This window comes from Mustelus asterias, chromosome 7, assembly GCF_964213995.1.
Source record: "Mustelus asterias chromosome 7, sMusAst1.hap1.1, whole genome shotgun sequence".
Taxonomy (NCBI): domain Eukaryota; kingdom Metazoa; phylum Chordata; class Chondrichthyes; order Carcharhiniformes; family Triakidae; genus Mustelus; species Mustelus asterias.
The window spans coordinates 42,508,111-42,534,776 of record NC_135807.1 but is presented as its reverse complement, the minus strand read 5'-3'; the positions used below and the strand labels follow the sequence as shown (position 1 = coordinate 42,534,776).

General features: G+C 40.9%; 1 protein-coding gene across 3 annotated transcripts; it reads right to left on the bottom strand.

The window, feature by feature from the left end:
* Positions 1 to 7: 7 nt before the first annotated feature.
* On the bottom strand, positions 8 to 25,776 carry tp53inp1 (tumor protein p53 inducible nuclear protein 1). Of its 3 annotated transcripts, none has more exons than XM_078215939.1 (4): positions 25,502 to 25,776; positions 18,735 to 19,013; positions 12,875 to 13,217; positions 8 to 1,256 (listed from the first exon to the last, which is right to left on the bottom strand). In XM_078215939.1, the coding sequence occupies exons 2-4, from the start codon at positions 18,850 to 18,852 to the stop codon at positions 1,007 to 1,009; spliced, it is 711 nt and encodes a 236-aa protein (XP_078072065.1). In that variant the 5' UTR covers positions 18,853 to 19,013; positions 25,502 to 25,776; the 3' UTR covers positions 8 to 1,006. The 3 variants fall into 3 exon arrangements, with proteins under 3 accessions (XP_078072065.1, XP_078072063.1, XP_078072066.1); XM_078215937.1 differs by having other exon boundaries at positions 25,343 to 25,756; XM_078215940.1 differs by having other exon boundaries at positions 12,875 to 13,022; positions 25,343 to 25,756.
* Positions 25,777 to 26,666: the final 890 nt, after the last annotated feature.

The window sequence follows — 26,666 nt, the reverse complement described above, 5'->3', positions numbered from 1 at the left end:
GGGGGGGGGTGTCAAGGGAAAATAAACAAAAGCCATCCATTTAATCGCAGAGCACCGAGGTATCATCCATCATCAAAACATCTCACAATTACAGCACATTTAGAACGGGGAAAAATGGATAACCTGGAAAAGCAACACTTTCAGATATATTCAAATTGCTACTGAGGGAAGTCACATATGTAGCCCTAAAGTCTGACTATTTATAAATATCCTGGAGCAATCATAATGCCACCACCAATCCAAAAGGACCCATTTTTTAAAAATGAAATACACATTTACATAGGGCTTCCTTGCTGTCACATACAGATATTTAGAAAAACCATACACTGTATTGTCCCTGAGAATCTGTGTTGTGAAATAAGGTGAGTTTCACTTCACACAACAAATCACAGCTGAAAGAGGCTTTCCATCTCCCAGGCAAAATATTTGTTAAATGATTATGTTGACAGCATACACGTTTTATAATAAATACAGAAAATGCTGGATAAACTCAGCAGGTCTGGCAGCATATGTGGAGAGAAACAGTTAACATTTTGGAGGGGTCATTTAGATCTGAAACATTAACCCTGTTTCCCTCTCCACAGATGATATCAGACCTGCTGAGTTTTCCTAACAGTGTCTGTTTTTATTTCAGATTTCCAGCATCCGCAGTATTTTGCTTTACACTTTTCATAACATAGCTAAATTTTGCATATGGACACACATACATAAACAAAATGGATCTTCATACTGAAATGGAAAACCTAACAAGCAAACCCTATATATCAAAAAAGATTGCAAGGAAATTTCTAGATTTCAGAGTAAAATCCTATCATTCAGAACAAGGCATTTGGTGATACTGAGTTTAAGATTTTAAAGCACCCAGAAAATAGAATAGAAACTCAAAAATACTCAGTGAGATTAATGATTCCTAATTTGTTAAATATGAAGTCCTATAAAAAGTTACATACATATACTATTTTTACCACAAGAACATTATTTTAAAAAGTTGAAATTGCAATGACAATTAATAATTATACTGGCGCTGGCAAGGTTGGTGTAGAACATGTCCATTGTGCTTAGTTTGTCGAGAGCTACACTCTCTAAGAAGGTTTTGGCGGCGAATGTTGTTGCGGTTTATGAGGTGCTTTGCACCATGCTCTTTTCCACGTTGAACATGACGAAGCTGATTGGCTTGTTCTACGAAACTGGTGTGGGCGGCTAGAGCGGCTGCATAGCAGCGAATATGATGGCCTACCCCGCTAGGGGTTTCAGTTCTAGAACGAGAAGCAAAATTTCAATTATATCACCCGTATTCATCCGAGTTATCAAGATAGCTTATTATGCAAAATCACATTTTTCTGTCAATTTCAGTTGCCATTTTAAACCAACTATCTTCCTACTGCATTTGATAGCATAAAATTCACTATTTGTTGCAGTGCTTGAAGTGCTAATGCTGTTGGCAGGCCCGAGTTTATTGGCAATGTCTAAAATGAATGAGGAGGCTCTCTTGCATAAGCACCAAGGCACACATCAATTGTTTTTGGCACCTGCCCCCTACCCCAACCACATGCCCCTGAAGCAATATATATGTTTAGTTCACTTGTATTACTTGTCACCTTTTTACTCACAATCTCAGAACTCAGTTCACCTGTACACAACAGCAATTCAGTGTCTCAATGTGTGGGTTACATCAGTAAAAATTCTATCCGTCATACTAGCTTTAGAACTTTGACAAGTTACTGCTAATGGAAGACAGAGAATGGGAGACCAGTAAGGAAAACATTGGCATAGCCAAGTCTGCAGGTTACAAGGGTATATTTAAGAATTTTAGGGGTGATGAGCTGAGGGACAGGAGGGGGTGGATGATGTTGCAGGTGTAGAAGAAGTGCTCTTGGTAACGAATTGGATGCGTGGTTTAATGCTCAGCTCTGGATTGAACAGGATGCCAAAACTGCAAACTTTCTGGTTTAGCTTGAATTATCAGCTGAAAAAAGAAATGAAGTTAGGCAGGAGAGGAATTTGCTGCAGGAATCAAAAATGGTGGTTTTGATCTTGATGTTGAGCGGCAGCAAGTTGTGACTCATCCATGACTAGATGAATGATAACCAGTCAAATAACACAAGAACTTAGGAAATGGAGATAGGTGGTCAAGAGCTAGACAATCAATATACAAGTGGTGATCCCAGATGATGTCAATGAGGGTAGAATGCAGATCAGAAAGAGGTAAGCACCAAGGAAGATCCTTTGGAGGACTAAGGTAGTGACAATGCAGGTAATGGCAACATTCAGGTAGATGATCTCCTTATGTATGGCAATAGGAAAAAAATACAATATCAATATAGTCAGATATTCAGGCCAAAGCTTCAGGTGTAACAGCACAGCAAACTCCCCTGGATAATAATGTTCTTAGGAGCTCTGCAGTCTCATGATGAGTACGCTTTCATTTTCCATCTATGGAGAAGGTGACAACATCTACCATGATTGATTCCGAGATGATTAATGGTTGTCTACTTCTTGCAAAGAAAGTTTGATTCTTCAGATTGTACTCTGGAGTCCTCTCTAACGAATCCATTTGTTATCAAGACTAAGGGGAGAGAACTAAAGGGCTTCAATAACAATCCAAAGTAGACTTCTGGCTTTGCGCTGGGTTGTGGTAGGTTGATCAGGTTTGCTCGGCCTGTCTGCTGATGTAGGGACAGATTGCATATTTCCAATGTAGGTATTGTTTTAGTAGTATTTGATTAGTATCTTACGATAAAATGCTGGATAAAGGAAGTATAGTCATTCAAATATACGTTTAAATATACATTATCACGAGAAGTGATGTGGTACCATGTGTTCTAGTCAGTCTTGTACATGCAAGCAGAAGCAAGAAGATGTCTCCCAATAAAGTTGTGTGTTAAACCTCTATATCAACCTTTTAACTACGATTGCATTAGTCTGAAACCACAGATAATACAACCGGTATGATGAAACAATACTTTTGAACAGAGGCAGCAGAGGTGTTAGTGTCGAAAAAAAAGCATACCAGTGATAATTATTCGTAGTAGAGTTCACCTGGACATCAATGGATTTGCCATGTGGACTTGATTGCCATGACAGAGCAGTAATCAGCTGCAGAGTGCATCAGGGTGAGTGCTGCAGAACAAAACGTTAGGCATCTGGTCCCCATCTGATTCTGGAGATTTTCTGGATTGGGTTGATCCTATCCATTAATTTCTTCAGAAGCTTTTGGAAATGTTGTTTGGCCAAAGTGTCCATCATAAAAAGTGGACCTCCATCCTCTTTAAATCATTTTCAATGTCTCCCCAGGACCAGACAGATTCTTGTTTTGCATGGCCAAGGCAATGTTGTCAGCATTAATGAACTTGGGAAAATGTTTTGGGTAAATCACTAATATAAATGTTGAACAACAAGAATGGCAGGATAGCTGGCTGTAGAATCTGTTGTTCAGTGTTCTCTATCTGCTCTTATACATGCCAACGTATACACAGAAGTGTCGAGTGCTGAGAATGAGAAGATGGTTTATTGCCCTGCAACGTAAAATGGTGGCGAGCTTGTTCATGTTTCCATACTGTGTCATACATCACTGTCAGATCCACGAGTGTGACAGGAAGCCTGCTGCAACATATATTGTTAATACTACCACCTGGCTGCAGTCATTCCAGAGAAAAATTAGCTCCTTAAGGATGCTGTGCTTGGTGATGGAGCTACTCAATGGGAATAAATGTTGTTAAGGAAGGGTGATTGGATGTTGGTGGTTTTGAAAAGGGAGTAAGAAGCTGCTTGAGGATAGCAAACCACTGACGATATCAGTGAACCACAAGAGGAAATTGAATGAGTTGGAATAAAGTGGGAAGGGATCAAGGGAGTAGGTGGGAGCTTAGAAAGAAGGATAAACTGCTGAGGATGAGGATTCAATGGTGGAGTGGGTGAGGGTCATGGATAGAAACAGCAGAGATAGTTGCAGTTTCAGTTCCTGATCTAGAAGGAGATGAGGGATACAAAAAGATCAGCCTTGTTTCTCTTCTGTTCCTTAATCAGTGGCTTACGCTGGAAGATACACCAATGAAAAATAATCAGGTGATGCTTTCAAAAGTCAAATAACCTGCTGAAACTCAACACCTGAATTTATAAAGTAGGAAGGGTGGAAATGTGGTCTATGAGTGTCTCTCAGCAAGAATCAGAAATGGAGGGTCAACATGGGAGGATATCTCAGTATACAGGAATTTTTAAAAAACACTCAACATTAAAACCACTGCATTATTGTTCTAGTTTAAGTACTTGTATTTTTTTAAAATACCGAATTCTACACAGCTTGTCTGAAATGTCTTGATGACTGACCTGATGTGTATTTTGAACACATTCTATGTTTGGATGAACTATTCACCTCAGTTTAGCTGTAGGGAAGTAACAAAATAAAAAAGATGGTAAAAAATGGCTATTGGGTGAATTTACATAAGTGTCAAAGACCCTTGTACCAAATTTGAAAGGTTGTCTCCTTGAAAATTATGGAAACAAGAATCTGGTACAAAAACGTTAAGCTTTTGTATGACAGTACAGCTGGTAGCAAATGCACTTCTACTGTGTTTAAATAAAGCTTTTGAACTGGATATTGAAACCCAACATTACTGGTCAAGTTTATTTAGTTCAACAAGTCTGTCACGTTCCCCAGTATTTGATTGCCTCTGCCAATTAAAATACTTTATAAGAAACACTACATTGATACCAGTGAATAGTACCAGTAAGTCAAATCATCCTCAACACAGCCATTGGATAACACAATTGTGTCTTGCAATTAATTCTGTTCCAAAAGTATGGGAAGCAACACTAATATGTTATCCAGTTTCAAAAAGGGTGACAAAGCTAATCAAGACCAATTTGTTTAATATTTTTGTGGTAGGAAAATTTTTGGAGCTTTGAAGATGAAATTAGAAATATCTAGATGAAGGGAAAATAATTAGAAGCCATCACTGATTTCAGAAAGGCTACATTAATACTAGCTGGTTGAAGGAAAGGGGAAATAAAGGAATATGAAAGATAAATGCCAACAAACTAGTTTAGCCAAATGGATTTTTCCATATTATTATTTTTATGTTTATTAATGCCATCACTATGTTGAAATAAGAACCATCTGTCCACAGTTTCCATCTTCTCTTCTACTCTGATTTACTTAACAGTAATTTAACTAGATACTTAAATACTGAAGAATGTCACTTTATTTCAGAAGTGCAAAGCTATTAAAATAAGGTTCATGTAGTTTGTCATAATATTCCAAAGACACCAGTGTCATTAAACAGCTAATTAAGGATTTACAGTCCTATTCCCTTCAACTGTGGCCATTTTCCTGCATTACCTTCCATCCGATTTCTCTTCAAGACCCTAGCCTAACAGTCTAATGTGTCTCAGAATCCCCATCCTGAAGTCTGTATGCCTTTATACAAACACTCTTGCAGAAGCTAGGAAATACAACTAGAAGTTGGGCCAACCCAGACTTCCCTGTGAAAGTGTACCTGTCTCTTCTCTCTCACACTGTAGGATGTCTTGCTGCGAGACAGTCAGAAGAAAGGAAATGACAATGATAAATATACAGGCGAATGAGCTGATGGAAGAAGATGATAAAAATTATAAGTGATTACAGGCATGGAATATGCATGAAGGTCAGAAATGAAGGATGATTAGATATACATGGAATATGTATAAAGATCAAAAGCAAGTGGAATGAGGAAGAAACACAGGAGGTGGATAAGGTGTACAGTGTGCATAGGGGAAGAAAATGATTTATCACAATCATTTTCCCCTCAATAAATGAAATCCTGGGGATGAATTACAAACCCGATTACTCCAAAAGACGACTACACTGTCAATACAAAATAGGGCACCATACGTGAACCCTGAACATCGTTTTGGGAAAATTTAAAAACAGACTTTAATGTTCTTTTGTTATTTAGACTTTTTGTGCTCAAAGCAAAATGCCAGTGCTGGGAAATGAAATATTTTCCTGCTTCCAGTGATTGATCAAGCATTGTTCTTTTTCGTTTACGATATCAGCTGACCCCAAAGTGTGGTAGTAGTTTAAAAGGGCTAAGAGATGGGATATTCTAATGCATGACAAAGATGATGATGTATCACTGACACCAATCACTCATAGGTTAGACTCAGGGGAGAGGTTGAAATCAAGCCTAGGAGCTATGTATCTATGCTGCACATGCTTAAATGTAGCTCTAATAACAAGTGCTAAACAGATACCAGAGTATTCCTACAGTCTAAGAACCAAGTTTCACAACTAGAATCCGAGATAGAAAAACACATCCCACAACATGGCGGCAGCCATGGGTCTTCGATGTAAAATGGTACAAAGAATGCACAGGAGTGACGAAAACCTTGACAACAGCTCAAGAGATTTTGGTGGAAGGAGACGGTATACTGCAGAGAGATAACCATGACTATATCTATTGAGCAGTTACTGTCCTTGCCCCACCTGTTTGACTACAAGGGCCCCAAGAGGAGATATGGAAATGCCATTTTCTCTGGCAATAAGCAGCATTAGGTCTTCACAAAAAAGAGCTAAACCTTCAAGTTAGTTCCTTTCCTTGTCCAATAGCAGGAAATACTCTCCTAAAGCTAGGTGGGCAGCTAAATTTATTAATTGGACAAGCAGGTTTTAACCTGTGCTCAGTGATCTGGCAAAATTGATTTAATTATTCCTATGAGACCTATACTGCCAAGTTCGTTCTTGGAGATATGGGGCACTGAAGGACAAGCTAATCTGCGAGTCTGAGAAGAAAAACTGACTTTCTATAGACCAAAGGTGAACTTACCTTGGGTCAAACAGTCCAGTATGTAAGGCAGGTCAATTTTTGAGCATTTAAATTGGGCTATAATTCGCGATGACTCCCAGGTTTCACATGACTCTGTAGATTGAGTAGGCCCAATCCATCGGTCCCCACCCATACGAAAGCCCGCCAAACCAACTGAAAGGGCAGGAAACTCCATGCGTCATTTTTAGATGTTTGCATTATAAACAAAGAAAAAAAGAACAAAGAACAAAGTACAACACAGGAACAGGCCCTTCGGCCCTCCAAGCCCATGCCGACTGGCCCAAAAACCACAATAAATGCCAGGAATAACCAGCAGGAGATACAGATGCTTCCAGTATAACAAAAAGTCGAGCAATTTTAATCAAAGTCAAAGGCCAGAAAGTACTTATGAAATAAATTCCTTCTGGTAACGGAATGGCAAGAACAAGACAAATCTACAGAGTTTATTGGGAAAATAGATGGTCTTCGGCCGGACTACTGGTCATTTACAGCCCAAGTTCAGGGATACTACTTTTCAAATTGATACTGGTGCCGCTATTAACATATCAGCAGATGACCTTGACTGGCTTCAGCTGATGACCCTTTATCCATCAGACATCAAGTTATAATTAGCTACAAGGCATGGCAGATTGTAGATTCTCTCCATGTTGAGTGGTGAGGTTGGCATACTTCTGAGCAAAGCAGCTTCAGACAACTCACTGTCATTCATGCAAAAATCTTCGTCCTATTATCTGGAAGCAGTGGAAATTCGGTCTTCAGAAGCTGAGAAAGTTTCTACAATTGACAGAAGTTCCTTTTTTCCCCCCTCACAGACACAACATTCACTACACCCAGAGCAGACATAGAAGTTCTGAATCTCTGTTAATCACAAAGTGAGGCTAGATGCAAGAGATACAGAAGACACTGCAGCAGATGGTGACCATCCCCATGAAGATCTGCTGGACCAGAATTAGCTCTTCCTAGAGTGATGAGGAAGAATCCCTTGCAGTACTCCGTAACCTCTTGGATGTTGAGGTCCTAGAAACTGATTCATCTTTCCTGTCAATGGATGCACCAGATGAAGTCTGTGGTCTTTTCAGAAGCAGCAGCTGTACTTTTAGGGGCTCAACAGCATTCAGATTTGACTTCCACGTTCCATTGAATCTACTGATATATTGTCTAGTTTTTCTCCTATGAAGTCTTCCACAGGAGAATGCCTTGCCCGAGTCCAAGTCAGAGACCATGGAGGATCAAACTGCAAAAGAGTTGGTATCTTCCAAGGGTGAATGTCAAATGGTATCCATACTTCATTCCCAGCTGAAAGTCTTCTTTCCTTCAGAGCTGGAGATCAGCTCAGAGGCTGCACGAGAATCTTTAGCACATCTGAATTGTAGAATTCTGTGCAGCAATCCAGTCCCAGAGCCGATTGCCCTCAGAAAACGTGTCTCATTACAGAAGATGAGCCTGTCTTTTCTCCATATTCTTTCTTTGGATCAGTCTTTCAATGAACAATCTTTGTTGTCCTTGCTGTTCAGTCATTCTAAAACCTGCACTCAGCTTCCCAGCAATGCTGATAAAGTGCTGTCCTATTCTGCAGATGATTATGTCCTACTAGATGCAACAGAAAGCTCTCGGTTCTCCAAGCTATCTTCCCTAAAGGTCAAGAATACTGAAGGAGGTTTGATCCCCCAACACCATCACTTATAGAAGGAAGTAGTAGGAGTTGGAGAAGCTAAATCCATAGCTGTAAGAAGGGCATTACAGAAACACAAATTAAATAGTTAACGACGTAGTTTCATGTTTCTGTTAAAAAGTAGGAGAGTATATTTGGGAGGAGGTGTAGTATAAAATATTAACAAATGGGCTATGCTAACGTATGACATAGATGATGATGTAACACTGGCACCAGTCAGTCATGGGTTAGACTCAAGAAAGAGAGATTGGAATCTAGCCAAGGAGCTTATGCCTACTCTGTAATTGTTCAGATGTAGTTCTAATAAACAGGTATTAAGCGGCTACCAGAGCACATCTACAGTCAGAGATTTGTGCTTAGAGTTCTCTCTCTGAGATAGAAGAACACATCTCACAACAGCCAATGCTGAGGAATGAAACATTTTCCTACTTTTTGTGATTGATCTAACATTGTTCTCTTTCATTTAGGGTATCAACTGACCCCAGGGAGTTCTTAGAATGTTCAAGTTTGCACCCCAAACTGTTGCAAAACTGTCTATCCTTTCAGGTATTTTGTAGGTTTCAACAAGATCACCTCATCTTCAAAACTCTAAATAATACAGGCCCAGTTTGCCCCATCTCTCTTTGTAGGACAGACTCACCATCCCAGGAACAAGGCTGTTGAACCTTTGTTGCACTTCCTCTATGGCAAGAATATCCTTCCTAATGTAAAGGGGCCAAAATTGCACACTGCACTCCAGGTGCAGTCTAACCAAGTTTCTATATAATTGAAGCAAGGCTTCAATACTCCAATACTCAAATCCTCATGCGATAAAGGCTAACATATCATTAGCCTTCCTAATTGTTTGCTGCACCTGCATGTTAGCTTTCAGTGACTTATTCACAACAACACCTGGGTCCCTTTATACATCTACACTTTCTAATTTCTCACCATTTAATAAATAATCTGGACATCTGTCCTTCCCACCAAAGTGGGTAAATGTACATTTTCCTCAATATATTTCAACTGATGTGTTCTTGCCCATTCACCAAGTTGTTCAAATCCTCTTGAGGCCACTTTGCATCTTCCTCAGATATATATATTTCCACCTAGTCTGTGTCATCTGCAAACTTGGAAATATTACATTTGGTCCTTGCATCTAAATTATTGATATCTGAAAATCTGAGTACACCATGTCCGCTGATTCCCCTTTATCAATTCTGTTCTCAAAAATCATGTTCTTCAAACATAATTTCCCATTCATAAATCCACATTAACTACTCCTAATCAGTTTAACTAAGTGCCTATTTATCACATCCTTTATGACAGATTCCAACCTCTTCCCACTACTGATGTGAAGCTTACAAGTCCTCGTTCCCAGTTTCCTCTTTCCCTCTGCCTTCTTAAATAGAGAGATTATAAGTGCTTCCTTCTGAACAACAGAAATCTTTCTAGAATCTATAGAATTCTAGAAGATGATCACCAATGTATTCACTATCTCCACAGCTACCTCTTTCAACACTCTGGGATGTAGAATATCAGATTCCAGGGACTTATTAACCTTCAGTCCCATTAATTTATCCATAATACAACCTTCTTACGAACACAAATTTCCTTCAATTTCTCATTCTCGCTAGTCCATTCGAGTTTGGATCTTTCATTATGTCAACCACATTTTGTTGTGTGCTTCCAGGTCTACGGTAAGGTAGAATGTTTAGTGATGTTGCAGTGCTAGGCTAGGATTTACTAATGGAACATGTAGCTAGCAGCAATATACTTGGGCTTGAAAAACAAAACTCAAAAAAAAATCCAAGTCTATCATAGAATGCATTAGGATTTTGTGTCCTGAGCATTCTGAAGAGTTCAAATTATACATTAAATCATTTCACAATATTCACAGGTGGTGAAATTCTAGGGGAATGTGGATGTCTAACTTAGACCATGCCAAAGACTGTGTTCTTCGACATACTGATTAATTACTATCTGCTGAATATAAATTTCTTTCACTGCACAATAATAACAAATGGGAGTGGTGAGTTAACACTGTCCTATTTGCACACTCTCCATCTGCAGACATCCAAACAGCAGTGCTACATGCAGCCAGTTGAATCAAAGAACTTCCTTTCTGGAAATAACTTGATTTTACAGCTCAGTTTGAGTAGATTATGCAAGTGCTGATGACACTATATTGTGCTCTGACCAGAGGAATAAAAAACAGCTGCAAAAATATCACAGTAGCAATACAGGCAGAAGAAAAGTAACAAAAAAGATAGCTGAACCATATGGATCCAATTCTCCCTTCAAAAAAAAAACTCCCAAGTGGTTTCTTAAGTTTTAAACACAATATTAAAAGAAACACATTTTAGGCTGAACGGATGCATTGCAAAATTCAAATTAAAAAAGGTTCACACCATCTTATTTTATCTGACATGTTGTCTACTAAGGAACATGCCTTTCTGACATTATGTACTAATCATTCTGAGCTATTGTACACCGAGGGAAATAAGCTAAATGCAGCCTTGCTTCTTGTGTATTTACTGAGAACTAAAGTAAGTGTAAAAGCTTTGGAATCTATGACTTTTGTGCAATCGTCAAGCAGCCAGTTATTACCTACTCCACAAATATCTTCAAACTGATCAGAACCCCTATCTTAACTCTACAATTTTTCCATTCTTACACAAATTTGTTCGACACTAGCATAAAATTATAAACTAAAGCTAATAGATGTTCCTAGTGGGAATGGCCCAACATCACCAAGTGTGATTAATGCCGACTCGATGCCTGAAGTGAGAAGAGTCCCATTTCCCAGCATTAACATTCCCCATCTTTGGTGAACACAAAAATAATGAAATGATACCAGGGATGATTGGTAGGTGAATTTTCTACACTCACAGATAGGGGGATTTGGATCTGTTGCTGAGATATTCTGAGAGTTTGCTACCCATTTTAGACTCGTGAGAAGATGGAAATTGCAGGCACTTCCCCATTGATTGCAAAACAATATCAACCTGCTTGTTTGAAAATGTAAAACTGCAGACAGAGTGTCTACCTTAGGATATTGCCAGTGCTAGTAAAATCTTACTTTTAACCTCAACATTCGACTAAATGATGAACAGTTCTGAAAATTCATTTTTTTCAAGTGTCAACATGAGTAAATTATTTTTTAATTCATTCACAGGCTTAACCGGCATGGTAGCCATTTATTGTCCAACCTCAATTACCCTTGGGAAGGTTGCCGAGTGGCTCACTAGGCCACTTTAGAGGTCAGTTAAGAATCAATCACATAGCTGAGTCAGGAGTCACGATATCAGATGGTGTTCCTCTCCTAAAGGACATTAATAAATCAAATGGGGTTTTACAAAAATCCAGTGGTTTCATGGTCACCATTATTGGTATTAGCTCTTTATTCCATATTTACTTAATTGAATTTAAATTCCCCAGTTGTCAAGGCAAGTTTTGAACTCATGTCTCCAGATTATTCGTCTAGGCCCATGGATTATTAATTCAATAACCTAACCACGATGCTACCTACCCCAAGCAAATTTAATCAAATTAATGCTGGTCAGAGAAGGAACTCATGATTTTTCAGCCACCTGTATTTGAGTTAAAGCTTGAAATAATGTTGATTAAAAAAATCTTAGATATCTTTATGAAATATGTCCTATTTTCCCCAGATGCTAATAAAGTGCAGTTGCACAACCTGGGCTCCGTTTTCATGCAGCTTTTTTGATTGGCATTGCTTAACTATTGATGGGAAAAGGGGAGTGAGAATGGAGATGGAAATCATACTTGGAAATCTAAATATTGATCCAATGTAATTTTGAGATTGCAATATTCTACTTTTGTAAGAAATATTGGGATCATAAAAACATTTCCGTTACATAGGACTATTTCAGTCCTAGTTTGGTCAATGTTTATCACTCAATATAGAATCCTACAGTGCAGGAGGAGGCCACTCGGCCCATCAAGTCTGCACCGACCACAGTCCCACCCAGGCCCTATCCCCATAACCCCATGCATTTATCCTAGCTAGTCCCCTTGACACAAAGGGCAATTTAGCATGGACAATCCACCTAACCCGCACATCTTTGGACTGAGGGGGGAAACAGGAACACCTGGAGGAAACCCACGCAGACACGGGGAAAATGTGCAAACTCCACACAGACAGTGACCCAAGCTGGGAATCGAATCCGGGTCCCTAGCACTGTGAGGCAGCAGTGCTAACCACTCTGCCACCCCGGTGACAAGAGTCTTTGACATCCATGCTTCTAGAATTCCGACTGGATCAAAATCAAGTTGCTAATCTTCCAATCTGTCCTATGTAAACCTACTTTTAACTAATAAAATAGGGCCAGAGGTTCTCTTCTTTCTAATGTAACTTCCAACTTGCAGTTCATTAGTATTGTTTCTATAAACCTACCTGATATTTTGATTCTCATATTCAACAGACCTGCTGTTCTCTCTCAAATTGCTTCGGACATTGTGCACTGTATATACAGACATGCTGGGATGTTCAATAAGAAGATTTTCCATTGGGCTGGTCTCCACCTGCACCGGGGCATGACCACCTGCAGTGAAACAGGGGGGAGGGGTAATGAACCAGCTCTCCTCCAGAGCACAGGAGTCAAGCTGAAGAAAGGAAGGTTCACTGCAATTGCCAAGCAACTCAAGAGAAGAGGTTGAAGAGGAAAAAATGGCTGAATTTGGAGAGGTTTCTTCGTCTATGCCATCTATTTCTTCTCTAGAGCATTCAGTGCAAGCATCTAACAAGCAGCAGTCAAGATGTATTAGAAGTAGGATACAGAAAAAAAAACAATGGACAAGTAGCAAAGCATTAAAGTTTAAAAAATGAAGCAGGTATCGGGAAAGGGTGAGAAAAGGAAATACATTTATTAGTTTGGTTTGATATTCAATACTGTAGGTTATATACACAAAAGAATAATAATCAAGAACATAAAGACAGTGCATTAAACTATGCACCTACAAGATTTTCCAATCACCACATTGTGCCAATTTTAAAGGCAAATATTACAAAATTATGCAGATGAATATGCATTAGATTATGTATGGTTTCAAAACACCACATTAAATACATCCATACAATTGAACTATACCATGCCTGCAAAATATCTACAGAATCAAATCTAATCCGTAATCCATTTTGAAGTACGGCACATTTTTTAGATTAGGGGAACATCAAGCTGAGTTGTCAGAGGTCGCCACCAGATTGGAACAAGGATGAAAGAATCAGTCTATGTTCTGTCTGATGTGGCTCCACTGAGGTGGCCACCTCAGAGACCCAGGTCCAGCAATTTCCACTGGATTAGCCCTTGGACCTGCATATCATTGCTCGAGCCATGGATGCATTCCAGCAGTGGTAAGGTGAGAGGTGGACAGGACACCAACTTTTTTCTAGGTGCCCTTTTTCCTCAGCTGTCAGGGTCACCTTGGGCAGCCAAAGGAAGGATGGACATCAACTGGACACCCCGGGGGCATCCACCCGGGACACTCCAAAGGTGTTCTGCCGCTTCACATCCTCTCTGCCTGTGACTCCATCAACTCCAGCAGGTCAGGCCGAGGTTAATGTAGTATCCATCATCGAGCACCTCCTCCTCCCCAGATCAGGAGGTTGAAGCCAAACAGGCCTTGTGCCTCCAGAGGATGCCCACCATAGTCATCTCAGACAACAGGACATGGAAGTCAGCAGGCTGCCTCTACTGCTCCTGCAGATGTCAGGGCTGTACCTAGATGTAGCAGTAGAGTTAGGAAAAGTGAGAAGTTTTGAATGCACAATGGGGCACAGGTTTTAATTCACTGTACATAATTTGCACTATTGTAAACATATTTTGCATTTATCCTGCTCAAGTCTCAGGTATAGAATGGACAATCGATGTGTTGCAATGTCCCACAGTTCCATTAAGTCTCTCATCAGTGAATCAATATGTGTAACATGAACAAAGGCACTTTCTGTATGAAAATTTTGGCTGAACAAGACACATAGAATCCTCACATCTCAGGCAAACGTTACGTAATCTCGTGAGAAATTTTCACCAAGGTTGGTGATTATTCTGATGCTGTCACATCAGTTTGTGGATCTTGTCACAACCAATGTTAATCATTTCGTCCAAGTGCACTTTGCAATGATGTTTATTTTATGGCTGTGAGGTTTTGATTAATGTAGTATCCATCATCGAGCACCATGGCTTTTCAAGCCTCCCTGCAGCGTTATTTTGTCTCCATGTTTAAGGCTGAACATATTCCTTTATTAATTCCCAGTTTCTCTATGCTTGACGCTGAGCGATGGAAGTTGGTTACACTCTCAACTTAAAATGTCTGCTAAAGGGGAGTGTGTGTGTGCTGTCAGCAGTCACCTTGGGCAGCCAAAGGAAGGATGGACATCAACTGGACACCCCGGGGGCATCCACCCGGGACACTCCAAAGGTGTTCTGCCGCTTCACATCCTCTGTGTGTCTCACTGGCTGGCCTGCATTCATTGTCAATCGCTAATTGCCTTTGTTCAGAGGGTACTTAGAATCAACCACATTGCTATGGGTCTGGAGTATCATGTAGACCAGACCAAGCAAGAATAGCAGATTTCCTTCCCTAAAGGGTATCAGTGAAGCAGATAGGTTTGTACAATAATCAATAATGGTTTAATGGTTAGACTTTCAACTCCAGATTTTTTTTTATTGAATTCAAATTTTACCATCGGCCATCATGGGATTTGGAAAGCACTACCTTGGGTCCCTAGATTACCAGTCCAGTGGTATTACCACTACACCACCATCTCACCCATGAGGATCATAGTTTTCTCCGGAACAGCTGCCGAGTGGAGCTTTACTGAATCCTTTTGTGAACTTACAGAATGCAAACTGATGTGCAATTCATGGCACGACTGTGCACTCATTGAGTTAGGGTCCATAGAAGTGATTGACCTTTGTGCGATGGACAATGTCGAGGACTGTTATGATATAGAAGTGATGCACTGGCATCCCTGCCATTATTGATCTCCTGAGTATTAGGCAGTATAGTTGTCACTGACTACTGCGTCAAAACTAACTGGGCCACATCTCTCCCAAATGCTTAGGCAATAAAAGAGGCAAATTGGAAGGCTTCTGACGAATGCAGTGGTTTATTAATATTTACACGATGGTCCTGCTGAACTACTCAGAGTGAAATAGTGTTTCAGCCTCTTGCAGGATGCCAGGGCCACTGCTGGTGCCATTGTTGAAAGGACTGCACTTTGTATAGTTGATGAAGGACGCATGCTAGTGGAATGCTAAACTCACCTCAGTGACCATGTGGTCCCTGGGATACTGCATCCTCTAAGGATGATCCCATAGTTAGAGTTGAAGGTGACCTATGCTTTCTCAGTGATCATTGTGAGATTGTTGACCTTTTGTGACACGTTGAAGATGGCAGTGAAGGTGTTGTTGTGTCCTCTGCATCAAAACACGAAGAAAACTGCACTCGTAACAACTTGCCTTCACCTTACTCCTCCTGGAATCTTGTAACCGAAGTGGTCATCGGCATGTCTGGCATGTTGTGCCTATGCAATGGCATCCTCAGGTGGCTCACCTGGGGTGAAAGGTTATTGGGAGTAAGAGGCAAATTACAATCAGGTCAGCCTTGATCTTATTGAATGGGGGGCAGTCTCGAAGGGGCCGAGTGACCTACTCCTAATTCATATCTTTTTATGTCTGAACCGTCATCCTCTTCAAATTAATCCCTTTCACATGGCCATGTCTCCCTGTGACAACATCTCCACCTTTGCAGTGAAAGATTGTGCAGGGCACAGCAAACAATGATGCGGGACACTCTCAGTGGTAAGTATTGAAGAGCCCGGCCTGACTGGTCAAAATATCTGATACACATTTTTCAGAGGCCAATAGTTAAGGACCTTGTGGCTGAATGTGCAGCACTGTATCTCTCCTCAGATGCACTCTGTGGATGACGAGCAGGCTCCACAGTATCCCAGGGACCACATGGTCACTGAGGTGAGTTTAACATTCCACTAGCATGCATCTACGGGGCACCCTTTATCACTGGAGGAGACAACAAACACTGAGCTCCCTCAAATATTTCTGGCACCTGAGAGTGACTCAAAATATGAGTCTTGAGCTCCCTGGGTACTTAACACAAACATGCTGGATCTGCTTTCTGTAATCCTAAATCAGTGGGTCATTCAGAGAGTGAAATCCTTTTCCATTAGTGTATCTCTCAGACTGCTGCCAGGGTTCTCTCAAGGGCACATTTGTGCAGTTGATGGCACCCTACACTTGCAGGAAGTTTTAGATTGCAGTAAATCCCATACCTCTGGCTTGCTTCATCCAGTAAGAGTTTTACCAACACCAGGTTAAAGTCCAACAGGTTTATTTGGTAGCAAATGCCATTACCTTTCGGAGCGCTGCTCCTTCGTCAGATGGAGTGGAAATCTGCTCTCAAACAGGGCACAGAGACACAAAATCAAGTTATAGAATACTGAATAGAATGCGAATCTCTACAGCCAACCAGGTCTTAAAGATACAGACAATGTGAGTGGAGGGAACATTAAGCACAGGTTAAAGAGATGTGTATTGACTCCAGACAGGACAGCCAGTGAGATTCTGAAAGTCCAGGAGGCAAGCTGTGGGGGTTACTGATAGTGTGACATAAACCCAACATCCCGGTTTAGGGCGTCCTCATGTGTGCGGAACTTGGCGATCAGTTTCTGCTCAGCGACTCTGCGCTGTCGTGTGTCGTGAAGGCCGCCTTGGAATATTCCGCACACATGAGGACGGCCTAAACCGGGATGTTAGGTTTATGTCACACTATCAGTAACCCCCACAGCTTGCCTCCTGGACTTTCAGAATCTCACTGGCTGTCCTGTCTGGAGACAATACACATTTCTTTAACCTGTGCTTAATGCTCCCTCCACTCACATTGTCTGTATCTTTAAGACCTGGTTGGTTGTAGAGATTCGCATTCTAATCAGTACTCTGGAACTTGATTTTGTGTCTCTGTGCCCTGTTTGAGAGCAGATTTCCACTCCATCTGACAAAGGAGCAGCACTCTGAAAGCTAATGGCATCTGCTACCAAATAAACCTGTTGGACTTTAACCTGGTGTTGGTAAAACTCTTACTGTGTTTACCCCAGTCCAAGGCCAGCATCTCCACATCATTGCTTCATCCAAGCAGAATTGCATACAATAGTGAACTTCATTGAAAAGGGCATTGGTCACCTCTTCTATGCATGTGTGCGTCACAGATTGAGAGATTCTGTAAAGGCCCCCAGTAGAGCCTTAGAAAGACCCACAGCCCAAAAAGTCCAATTTACTGTAACCTTCAAGCCAGCAACAGTGAATGCCCTCAAGAATCCTTGCAATGTGAGTTCCTCATGGAGAATAAGGCTAATATGAGCTACCGCATTCGTAGGCAAGTGGAGGTACCTGTGGCACTGTCTTTCGCTTAACTCCATGTAGGAGCTACATTTTCTGTAGATCCTTGGTCACGCCAAATGTCTTTGTGGATTTGGTCCTTCATTGGCATCAGTCTTCCTGGGCACCACTAGCTCTTTTTCTTCAAGGCAATAGTCTTCCACGAGCTCTGCCAATCAGCTTCTCTTCTCATTCTCAGTGGTTAGCTCTGCTGCCTCTCAGCACCAGGGACCCAGGTTCGATTCCCGGCTTAGGTCACTGTCTGTGTGAAGTTTGCACACTCTCCCTGTGTCGACGTGGGTTTCCTTCGGGTGCTCCGGTTTCCTCCCACAGTCCAAACGTGTGCAGGTTAGGTGAATTGGCTATGCTAAATTCTCCCTCAGTGTACCTGAACAGGCGCTGGAGTGTGGCGACTGGGGGAACCTTCACAGTAACTTCATTGCAGTGTGAATGTAAGCCTACTTGTGACTAATAAATAAACTTTAAAACTTTAGATTGGCAATCAAATTTCACTTTTCCTATTTTTAAATGACTCAAAATGTTACATGGGATTGTGGGATTTAGTGAAACTGAAAATTTAATAGCCAAGCTGTGACTCTAGGGTAATAATAATTACACAAAACCTTGTCGTACAAAATTCACCCTTGATGTGGTTAAATTCACAAAATTGTCACGTGAAAGGATGCTTCTAACTGTTCAAAAAACTTCTATTGTTGTATGTTGATTTATAATATGAAAATGTAATATCGATCATGGTACCTTAATGAGGACAAAGGGGAGGAAGTCCAATGGTGAGGTAATCACTAATATAAAATATTATAGATGAGTGAACATTAATTTGTGTTCTGTACTAAATTGTCTTACCTATATAATCAACCAGAATCCATTCGTCATCCTCCTTTTCACTAATCTCAGGCTCCCGGCTTTCATTTTCAGCATGATCAATCACTCCAAATAACATACTGGAGAAACGCTGGTACATAGCTCAGTAAAAGTCAGGTACTTCTGCTGCTGTACTGTGATGATTGACTGAACGGAGTAACTAATTACTTTAGTGGCACAAGGAAGTAGATCAATGAGTGCTCAAAATGCATAGAATTCCAAAATTCCATACAGTGAAGAAATGCAAATTTTCGTTTACCTCTGTGGAAAGAATGTTACAAAAATATTAAGGATTAGAAAATGAGACAGGATTTCATGAAAAAAAAACAGTACTCCACAAACTAAAATAGGCTAGGTAAACAAAATACATCTTACGAAAGCAACAAAAATGTTAAAAGTCAAAGTCTTTAGCTTGAAAACTTGTGAATTTCTCCAATGTAAATCATTATTTTTTTTAAATTCTCTCATGGGATGTGGGCTACACTGGCTAGGTCTGCAATTGTTGCCCATCCCTAATTGCCCTTTAATTGAGTGGGCATTTCAAAGGCATTACTGTGGGTCTAGCATCACATGAAGGCCAGATCAGGCAAGGATGGAAGGTTTCCTTCTCTAAAGTACATTAATTAAGTTTATTTATGAGTGTCACAAGTAGGCTTACATTAATACTGCAATGAAGTTACTATGAAAATCGCTAGTCGCCACACTCCGGCGCCTGTTCAGGTACACCGAGGGAAAATTTAGCATGGCCAATACACCTAACCAGCACGTCTTTCGGACTGTGGGAGGAAACACACGCAGACACTGGGAGAACGTGCAGACTCCGCACAGACAATGACCCAAGCCAGGAATCGAACCCGGGTCCCTGGCACTGTGAGGCAGCAGTGCTAACCACTGAGCCACAGTGCCGCCCAGAATTAGATGAGTTTTTAAAAAAAAAAACGACAATTGACTATAGTTCCCTAGTCACATTACTGAAGCTAGCTATGTATTCCATATTTTACCAACTGAATTTAAATCCCATTAGCCACCGTGGTGGGATTTAAACCAGTGTCCCCAAACCATTAGTCTAGGCCTCTAAATTACTGGTCCAGTGGCATTACTACTATGCCACCTTTCTCCTCCTTTCTTATGGTTTCTCAGATGATGAAGACACACAGTTCCAGATATTCGCTCTTTCCTGCAGGCAGATACCACAACTGGCTCCAGCATTTTCTCAATTGGGGAGTGGGAGGGAAATAATCAACCAGGTTTTCTTCTCATTGAAGAACAGTGACCCCTACTGAAAAATGGACATATGACTTATCAGGCGAGAATAGGATTGGGCGCATGAGCCTGCTGATACTCACTGCTTAGGTTCACATGCCTACAGCAGTTACTTGTATAATGTATCAAAACAAAAGTGGCCAACACCCCATTTGAACCATATCCCAGCACGAGGGTGCATCTTCAGGAACAAAATCATAAGACAACTTTTTAAAAATTCAGAACAGTATCAAATTTGCTTAAGAATGGTTGGAGAGTGGACAGTATTTATGTATAACTTTCCCTCATGAGGTTTAGCGAGTGAGGTGGATTGAAAGTAAAAGGCTCTCCATTTTGACAATTTACATTTCATGAAGACTACAAGACTAGCTGGGAAGATGCTGATTGGAAAATTATTCAGAATAATTGCTGTCTGTTTTGGATATGATACCACTTCCTGTTGAAAATGTTAGATGGAAATCTACACAATGTTATATGGTCTAAGGTCTTGAAAAGAAATGGCATTCACTCGTGACTGATTAGAAACAGTAATATACAGATGAACGAGCTACAAACAGAAGAATGGTGAGAACTCTGCATATGATTCTTTTAAGAAATGTTTGCGTTAACATGACTGAACCCGGCAAAATGCCAACTTGTTCATCCCAAAAGGAACTCAAATTAAAAGCCAAGCAATTAGTCCGATTGTTACAAATCATGGAAGACGGATGATAACTAACAAGGACTAATGCAACACTGTGTCTTGAGTGAAAGTTTAAAAAAACCTGTTTGTTTATTGAGGCCTTTTGTACAGGCTCACTTCCTGGAATAGCCAGCTCAGCAAAATCTTTGTTCAAAACGCAAGTATATTGGTGGCTGGGTTGTATCTGTGCCACAACAGAAACTTTATGCTTAGTTTTTAAGGCTTTCTTCTGCTCAAATTATAGCACACTTGAGAACAGAAAATAATATAACCATATCGTTTTGCATTCCTTTGTGCACAAAACACAGCAAAGTATCCTGCAAGGTGCATGGCTATGGTAACACGGTCACTCTACAGTAGAATGACTGCAAAAGGAAACGGCTTCCAGTTGATATTCCCTACCAGAAAAAGGTGAATACAGTAGAAAGTACAAGAATGATAAAGTGTTGCGTAAAAGGATGATAGTTAAAATGAAGCAAGCTGGAAAATGTCTTAAAATACAAGTTGTATACATTTCCAAGTCAAACTTACTGCAATATCCATTAGGATTAAGAAATCAAACCTTCCAAAACAAAGATAGATGCAGGTCAGAAACAATGATTCCGATTTCATATACCATGAGAAAATAGTTCAACACGCAATCCCTACTGGTCTTTAATATCCAATTTCTTCTGAATGTAAGCTGCATCTTCCATTGTCCACAAAAAAGGAAAGGTTTTAAGATTCCAAGTTTGGAGATTTTAGCCCATTTGAAATAAGTAAATCCAATCGTTTTGGTTCATCAAAATGAAAAGAACACTACAGATGCTGCTGGGTTCCACAAAGTTTGTGATGGTGAATAAAAAAAGTGTTCCAGCCTCCATTCTACCAATGTTTTGCAAATACCTTCAGTTGGGTTTCCCTGGTGTATGGATGTCATCACCTTCAGCTACTTGCCTGTGCCAATAAATGTATACTTTCAAGTTGGTTACAACTTGGAAGAACAGGAATGTGGTGGGCCTAGGAGCAGGTCTGGGACACACCATGTGGCACTGCAATGAGTGAGAAAAAGTTTAAAAACTAAACTGCTGAGGTGCGTAAGTAGATGCTACTCCAAGCGATACCCATCTTTATTTAATATACTGCATTTTCACTTGAACATGCCGTATCCTATAGACCAGGAAGGCCAAATGGAGCAACTGCACTTAAAAAGTCTAATCTTCTGGTTCTTCTCTGTACCACTTGTAGATCTCTAATCTGGACAACAATATTAGCAACTTCATAACAATGTTTCCTGCCTTTCTTGTTTGCTTCCTGCATTTACCACATTTTTATCCTCTTTTCTATCTCTTCAGTGCCTTGCTGACATAGACGGCTATCATCTAGCAATTTTCCCTCTCACTTCTTCTCAGCTTAATTAAACTTGCTCACATGCTGTACTGCTTCAGGTAAGAGTTGGCATACCGTTCTTTTTTATTTTAAAAGCTGTTGTTCTCCCCTGTTTTGTTCAGTCCTACAAAAATTTCACTTATTTTCTGATTTTCAATTATAACAAAGGGCAACACTCTTACATTAAATTGATTTTTTCTCGATTCAGAAACCATGTACCTGCATTGTTCAATATTTTAATTTCAAATTTGAGCTGCCACATTTTCTTTCAATGTCCTGCAAAAGATTAGGTGTCAGCATTTGCTCAGTCATGTCACTTCTGTGTGTTCAAGCCACACACCAGAGACGTGAACACTTAATCCAGGCTGATACTTATAAAGGTTTGCCTTTCATAACCATCAGACATCCCAAAGTAGTCTACAGCCAATGAATTACAACATAGTATCCTTGTGCTGTACTTGAGAGTGCTGTCTCTTGGATGAAATGTTCAATTTGAGGCTCCTGTTCTATTGGACATCCCCTAGCATTATTCAGAGAAGCGCGGAGGCATTCTCCCAGTGTACTGTCAATATTTATCCTCAGCCAACATCTCTAAAACAGATTTCTGATCATTTATCTTATTGCTGTTTCTAGGAGCTTGTGGTGTGTAAATTGATTTGTAGTTACTGCGGTAGGAAAATGTGAAAACCAAAGGTTCTTCATTGAGAAGCGTTATGAGACATTTTGAAGTCACGAAAGACATTACAGAAATAGACGTTCTTGCCCTTAAGACCAATCTCAAACTTAATAACACCAATTCCAAATGGATACAATCAAGAACAAGTTCTACTTTTCTTGACTCCCAATATGGGATACTCCCACAATTAAGGGATTAGCAGAAGTTCTGGTATCTCACAATGGGGAGGCAAAGCTAGCAGCATCACATCTAGTAATCTATGGAGACTTAAAAACACCCCATTTAAAGAAAAAAATCAAATCCGCAAAATCCACTTACAGTAATATCACAAGTATTACCCTATAGTGGGCGTGTGAATGTCGCTGACTAGGCCAGCATTTATTGTCCATCCCTAATTGCCCTCGACAAGCTGGTGGTGCGCTGCCTCCTTGAATCACTGCAGTCCATGTAGTGTAGGTACACCCACAGTGCTATTAGGAAGTGAGTCTCAGGATTTTGACCCAGCAACAGTGAAGGAATTGAGATACATTTCCAAGCTAGCATGGTGTGTGGCTTGAAGGGGACCCTGCAGGTGGTGCTGGTTCCAACTGAATTATAGCAGGCATCCATAACACGCTATGGACTTGTACATTATTCTGTAAGGAAACTGTGGTTTTTTTAAAAACCTTCTTTCTGGGATTTATAATGAATGCTACCAGATTACAAGGACCTCCCTCTAAGTGAAGTATGATGAATACATAGGATTGACTTCTGGTTGAAGTGGTGATGAGCAAAAAACCCTGGATTCATTCAAGTAACAGTTGGGTGTTGCAGGGTCAATCGAGCTATAACAGACTGAATGGTTTTGCTTATCCGATCCCACCTAGGGATTTGGACAACAGTATTATTTATACCATGTCAATTGGTTGACAGTGCAAAGTGCATTTAACAACTTACATCATGATTTCTATATGTTAGAAGACATTTGCAAATGTTCTTGATTAAAGTTTGTTCACATATTATACTGAGAATCTGTGGCCAGTAACTATTTTGTAATTTAATGTAGATGGCAACTTTGTGCCGTATGAGGCCTCACATTCTATAATCACAGTAACGAGTAGAAATTTTAATTTCCCAAAAAGGGGCAGATGTCCACCAGAGGATTACTGGCATGAATCCAACATTGGATTCAGTTGATGGGACAAACTTTGCAAAGCAATTACTTTTCAAGCCACGCCTGGCTAGATGGTTGGGCGAAGTGAATCCACAGTTAGTCAGTCACCCGGCAGCATCTGTGCAACAACAAAAAAAGGTACCCAAGTAGCACGTTTTGGCTGAGGATGGAAGCAGCCCCAGAGGTTGCCATGGCAGCGGCTGGCTACAATCCAATATCCCAGCAACAGAACGCCAGATCCCATTGTGACATCACGGAAGTTCTGTCAAATCAGGGAGACGGAACTTGAGCAGGGACCGCCTGGATTCAGAATCCCTTCAGCCAGGTCCCCCTCCGCCATCCACACTGCTGCTGCGTGTCTGTGTGCAAAATAAGTTCACCACTACACACTGCTGCTGTGTGTGCAAAATAAGTTCACCATCCACACTGCTGCTGTGTGTGCAAAATAAATTCACCGCTACACTGCTGCTGTGTGTGCAAAATATGTTCACCACTACACACTGCTGCTGTGTGTGCAAAATAAATTCACCATCCACACTGCTGTGTGTGTGCAAAATAAATTCACCACTACACTGCTGCTGTGTGTGCAAAATAAGTTCACCACTACACACTGCTGCTGAGTGTGTGCAAAATAAATTCACCATCCACACTGCTGCTGAGTGCAAAATAAGTTCACCACTACACACTGCTGCTGTGTGTGCAAAATAAATTCACCATCCACACTGCTGCTGTGTGTGCAAAATAAATTCACCATCCACACTGCTGCTGTGTGTGCAAAATAAGTTCACCACTGCACACTGCTGGTGTGTGTGTGTGCAAATAAATTCACCACTACACACTGCTGGTGTGTGTGTGTGTGCAAATAAATTCACCACTACACACTGCAGATTAACAGTGTTAATGTCCAATTCTTTGTTCGTCGGGAAGAGTTCCCCATTCCAGTCACATTCTACCGTAAAGAATCCACCCAAAGTGACAAATTTATTTTATTTCCATAACAGGTTTGCTGTGAAACCCAACAAGATTGAACTCAGCAGATACTTCAAAAAAAATGTTTTTTTGTTTAAAAAAAGCAGCAACACTGATTAACCGGTCATTAAACATTCCACACGCAGGAAGACAAACATCCGCACAGGCTGGAGCCAGCAACATGTCTCTTATAACCTCACTCCCCAGAAACCGCAGAGCCCCCGTTCAAGACTGTTTAGTTACGCCTTAAAAAGCTAACGCAAGCATTTTGAAGAGCCCAGCTGGACCGGGGGGGGGGGGGGGGGGAATGTGGAAGAGAGAGAGAGATCGAGTAAACCGACACCCGAGCTGCCAAACGACACCACACACATAAAGGGTTGGGAAGGTCGCCTTTTAAAACATCAAAATTGCCAGATTAGCAATGATTCGGTGCTGCCACACACACTGAAATAAAGAGAGAGAAATGGAATCGATCTCACAAAAGTACACTTTATCCGGGGTAGCACCCGTTGCTTGTGTTGTTCGCTTATAGTTCACTTCGCTTTGTCTTTTCTGGCACCTTCTCTGGCAAGAGAATTAAGCCGGCAAGAAGGGTGGGGGGAAAAACCCTCCCCGCAAGGAAAGTTCATGCCACTTGCCTGACTTTATAGATATTGCACTTTTCTTCTTCTCCTGCTGTTTGCTCCTTTTGCATGTAAACAATATTTCCGGCTCGGTTTCTTTTTCTTCTTTTTTTGGGGTAAAAGAATGTTTTTTTTTCGCGTGGTGCGTGAGGTAGAAAAAAAAAGAGAGGATTAATGAAGAGTTGCGGCAGGATCTCTTTGTTGGGTGGTTTTTTTTTGTTTGAGAGTGTGTATGTCTCCGGCTGAATGTCCTGTTTGCTGCTCTCAGCTCCCTGGATTGTTATTGTTGTGGAACTCCCAACAGCTGATCGCGGCCCATGCGTCACAATGCCCCGCCTCGCGCCCGGCCCGCCTCCCCTCCAATCACAGCCGCGCTCCCATCTGGGTAACGTTCTATCACTAACGCACGTGACCCGGCGCCAGGGGCCGGGAGGAAGTTCTAGCGGCCGCCGAGGTGTACAGCAAGCAGAGCAGAGCAGAACCTGCTCAGCAGGTTGACCTCCAAAAAAAAATGGGAAGTCGGCCACTTTATATCAGTTGCAAATGCTTGGAATTTTTATGCCACGCTTAGCACATCATTCCCTCCCCTCCCCGACAGAGCGTTTCACATCTGATCACTTTTTCCCCCCAGAGTGAATAAATCTTTGTTGTTCTTCCGAATTTATTAACAACAATTTGCATTTATGGCACTTAATTCTTGTACATCTGGACTCTTGGTGCTTGCATTTATATGGACGTGGCCTTTGCGGCCAAAGGGATCAAAGAGAGAAAGTGGGAGTAGATCACAAAGTGCATGATCAGCCATGATCATATTGGAATGGTGCTGCAGGCTTGAATGGCCCCACTCCTAGGTTTGTTTCTATGATCAAAGTTTACATTTTATTTGAATATTACTTAAATACAAATAGGAGGAAGTCTCAAATATATCAACTAATTGGAAAGACAAACGTAAATTCTTGCTTTATACATTAAACCCGTGATGAGCATGGTTTATATGCCCATTATAACATTTTAATACACAATGAAATACTTTTTGAGGCCTGAGGCTGCCTGTCAATCACACTTCTGATGTCCTCAGCTCAAAAGGTGAAATGATGAAACATTTTGCAAATGACATCTGGCAACTTGGCAACATGCCAAAATAATTTCTGGTGATAAATTGTCCACTCGCATCCATTAC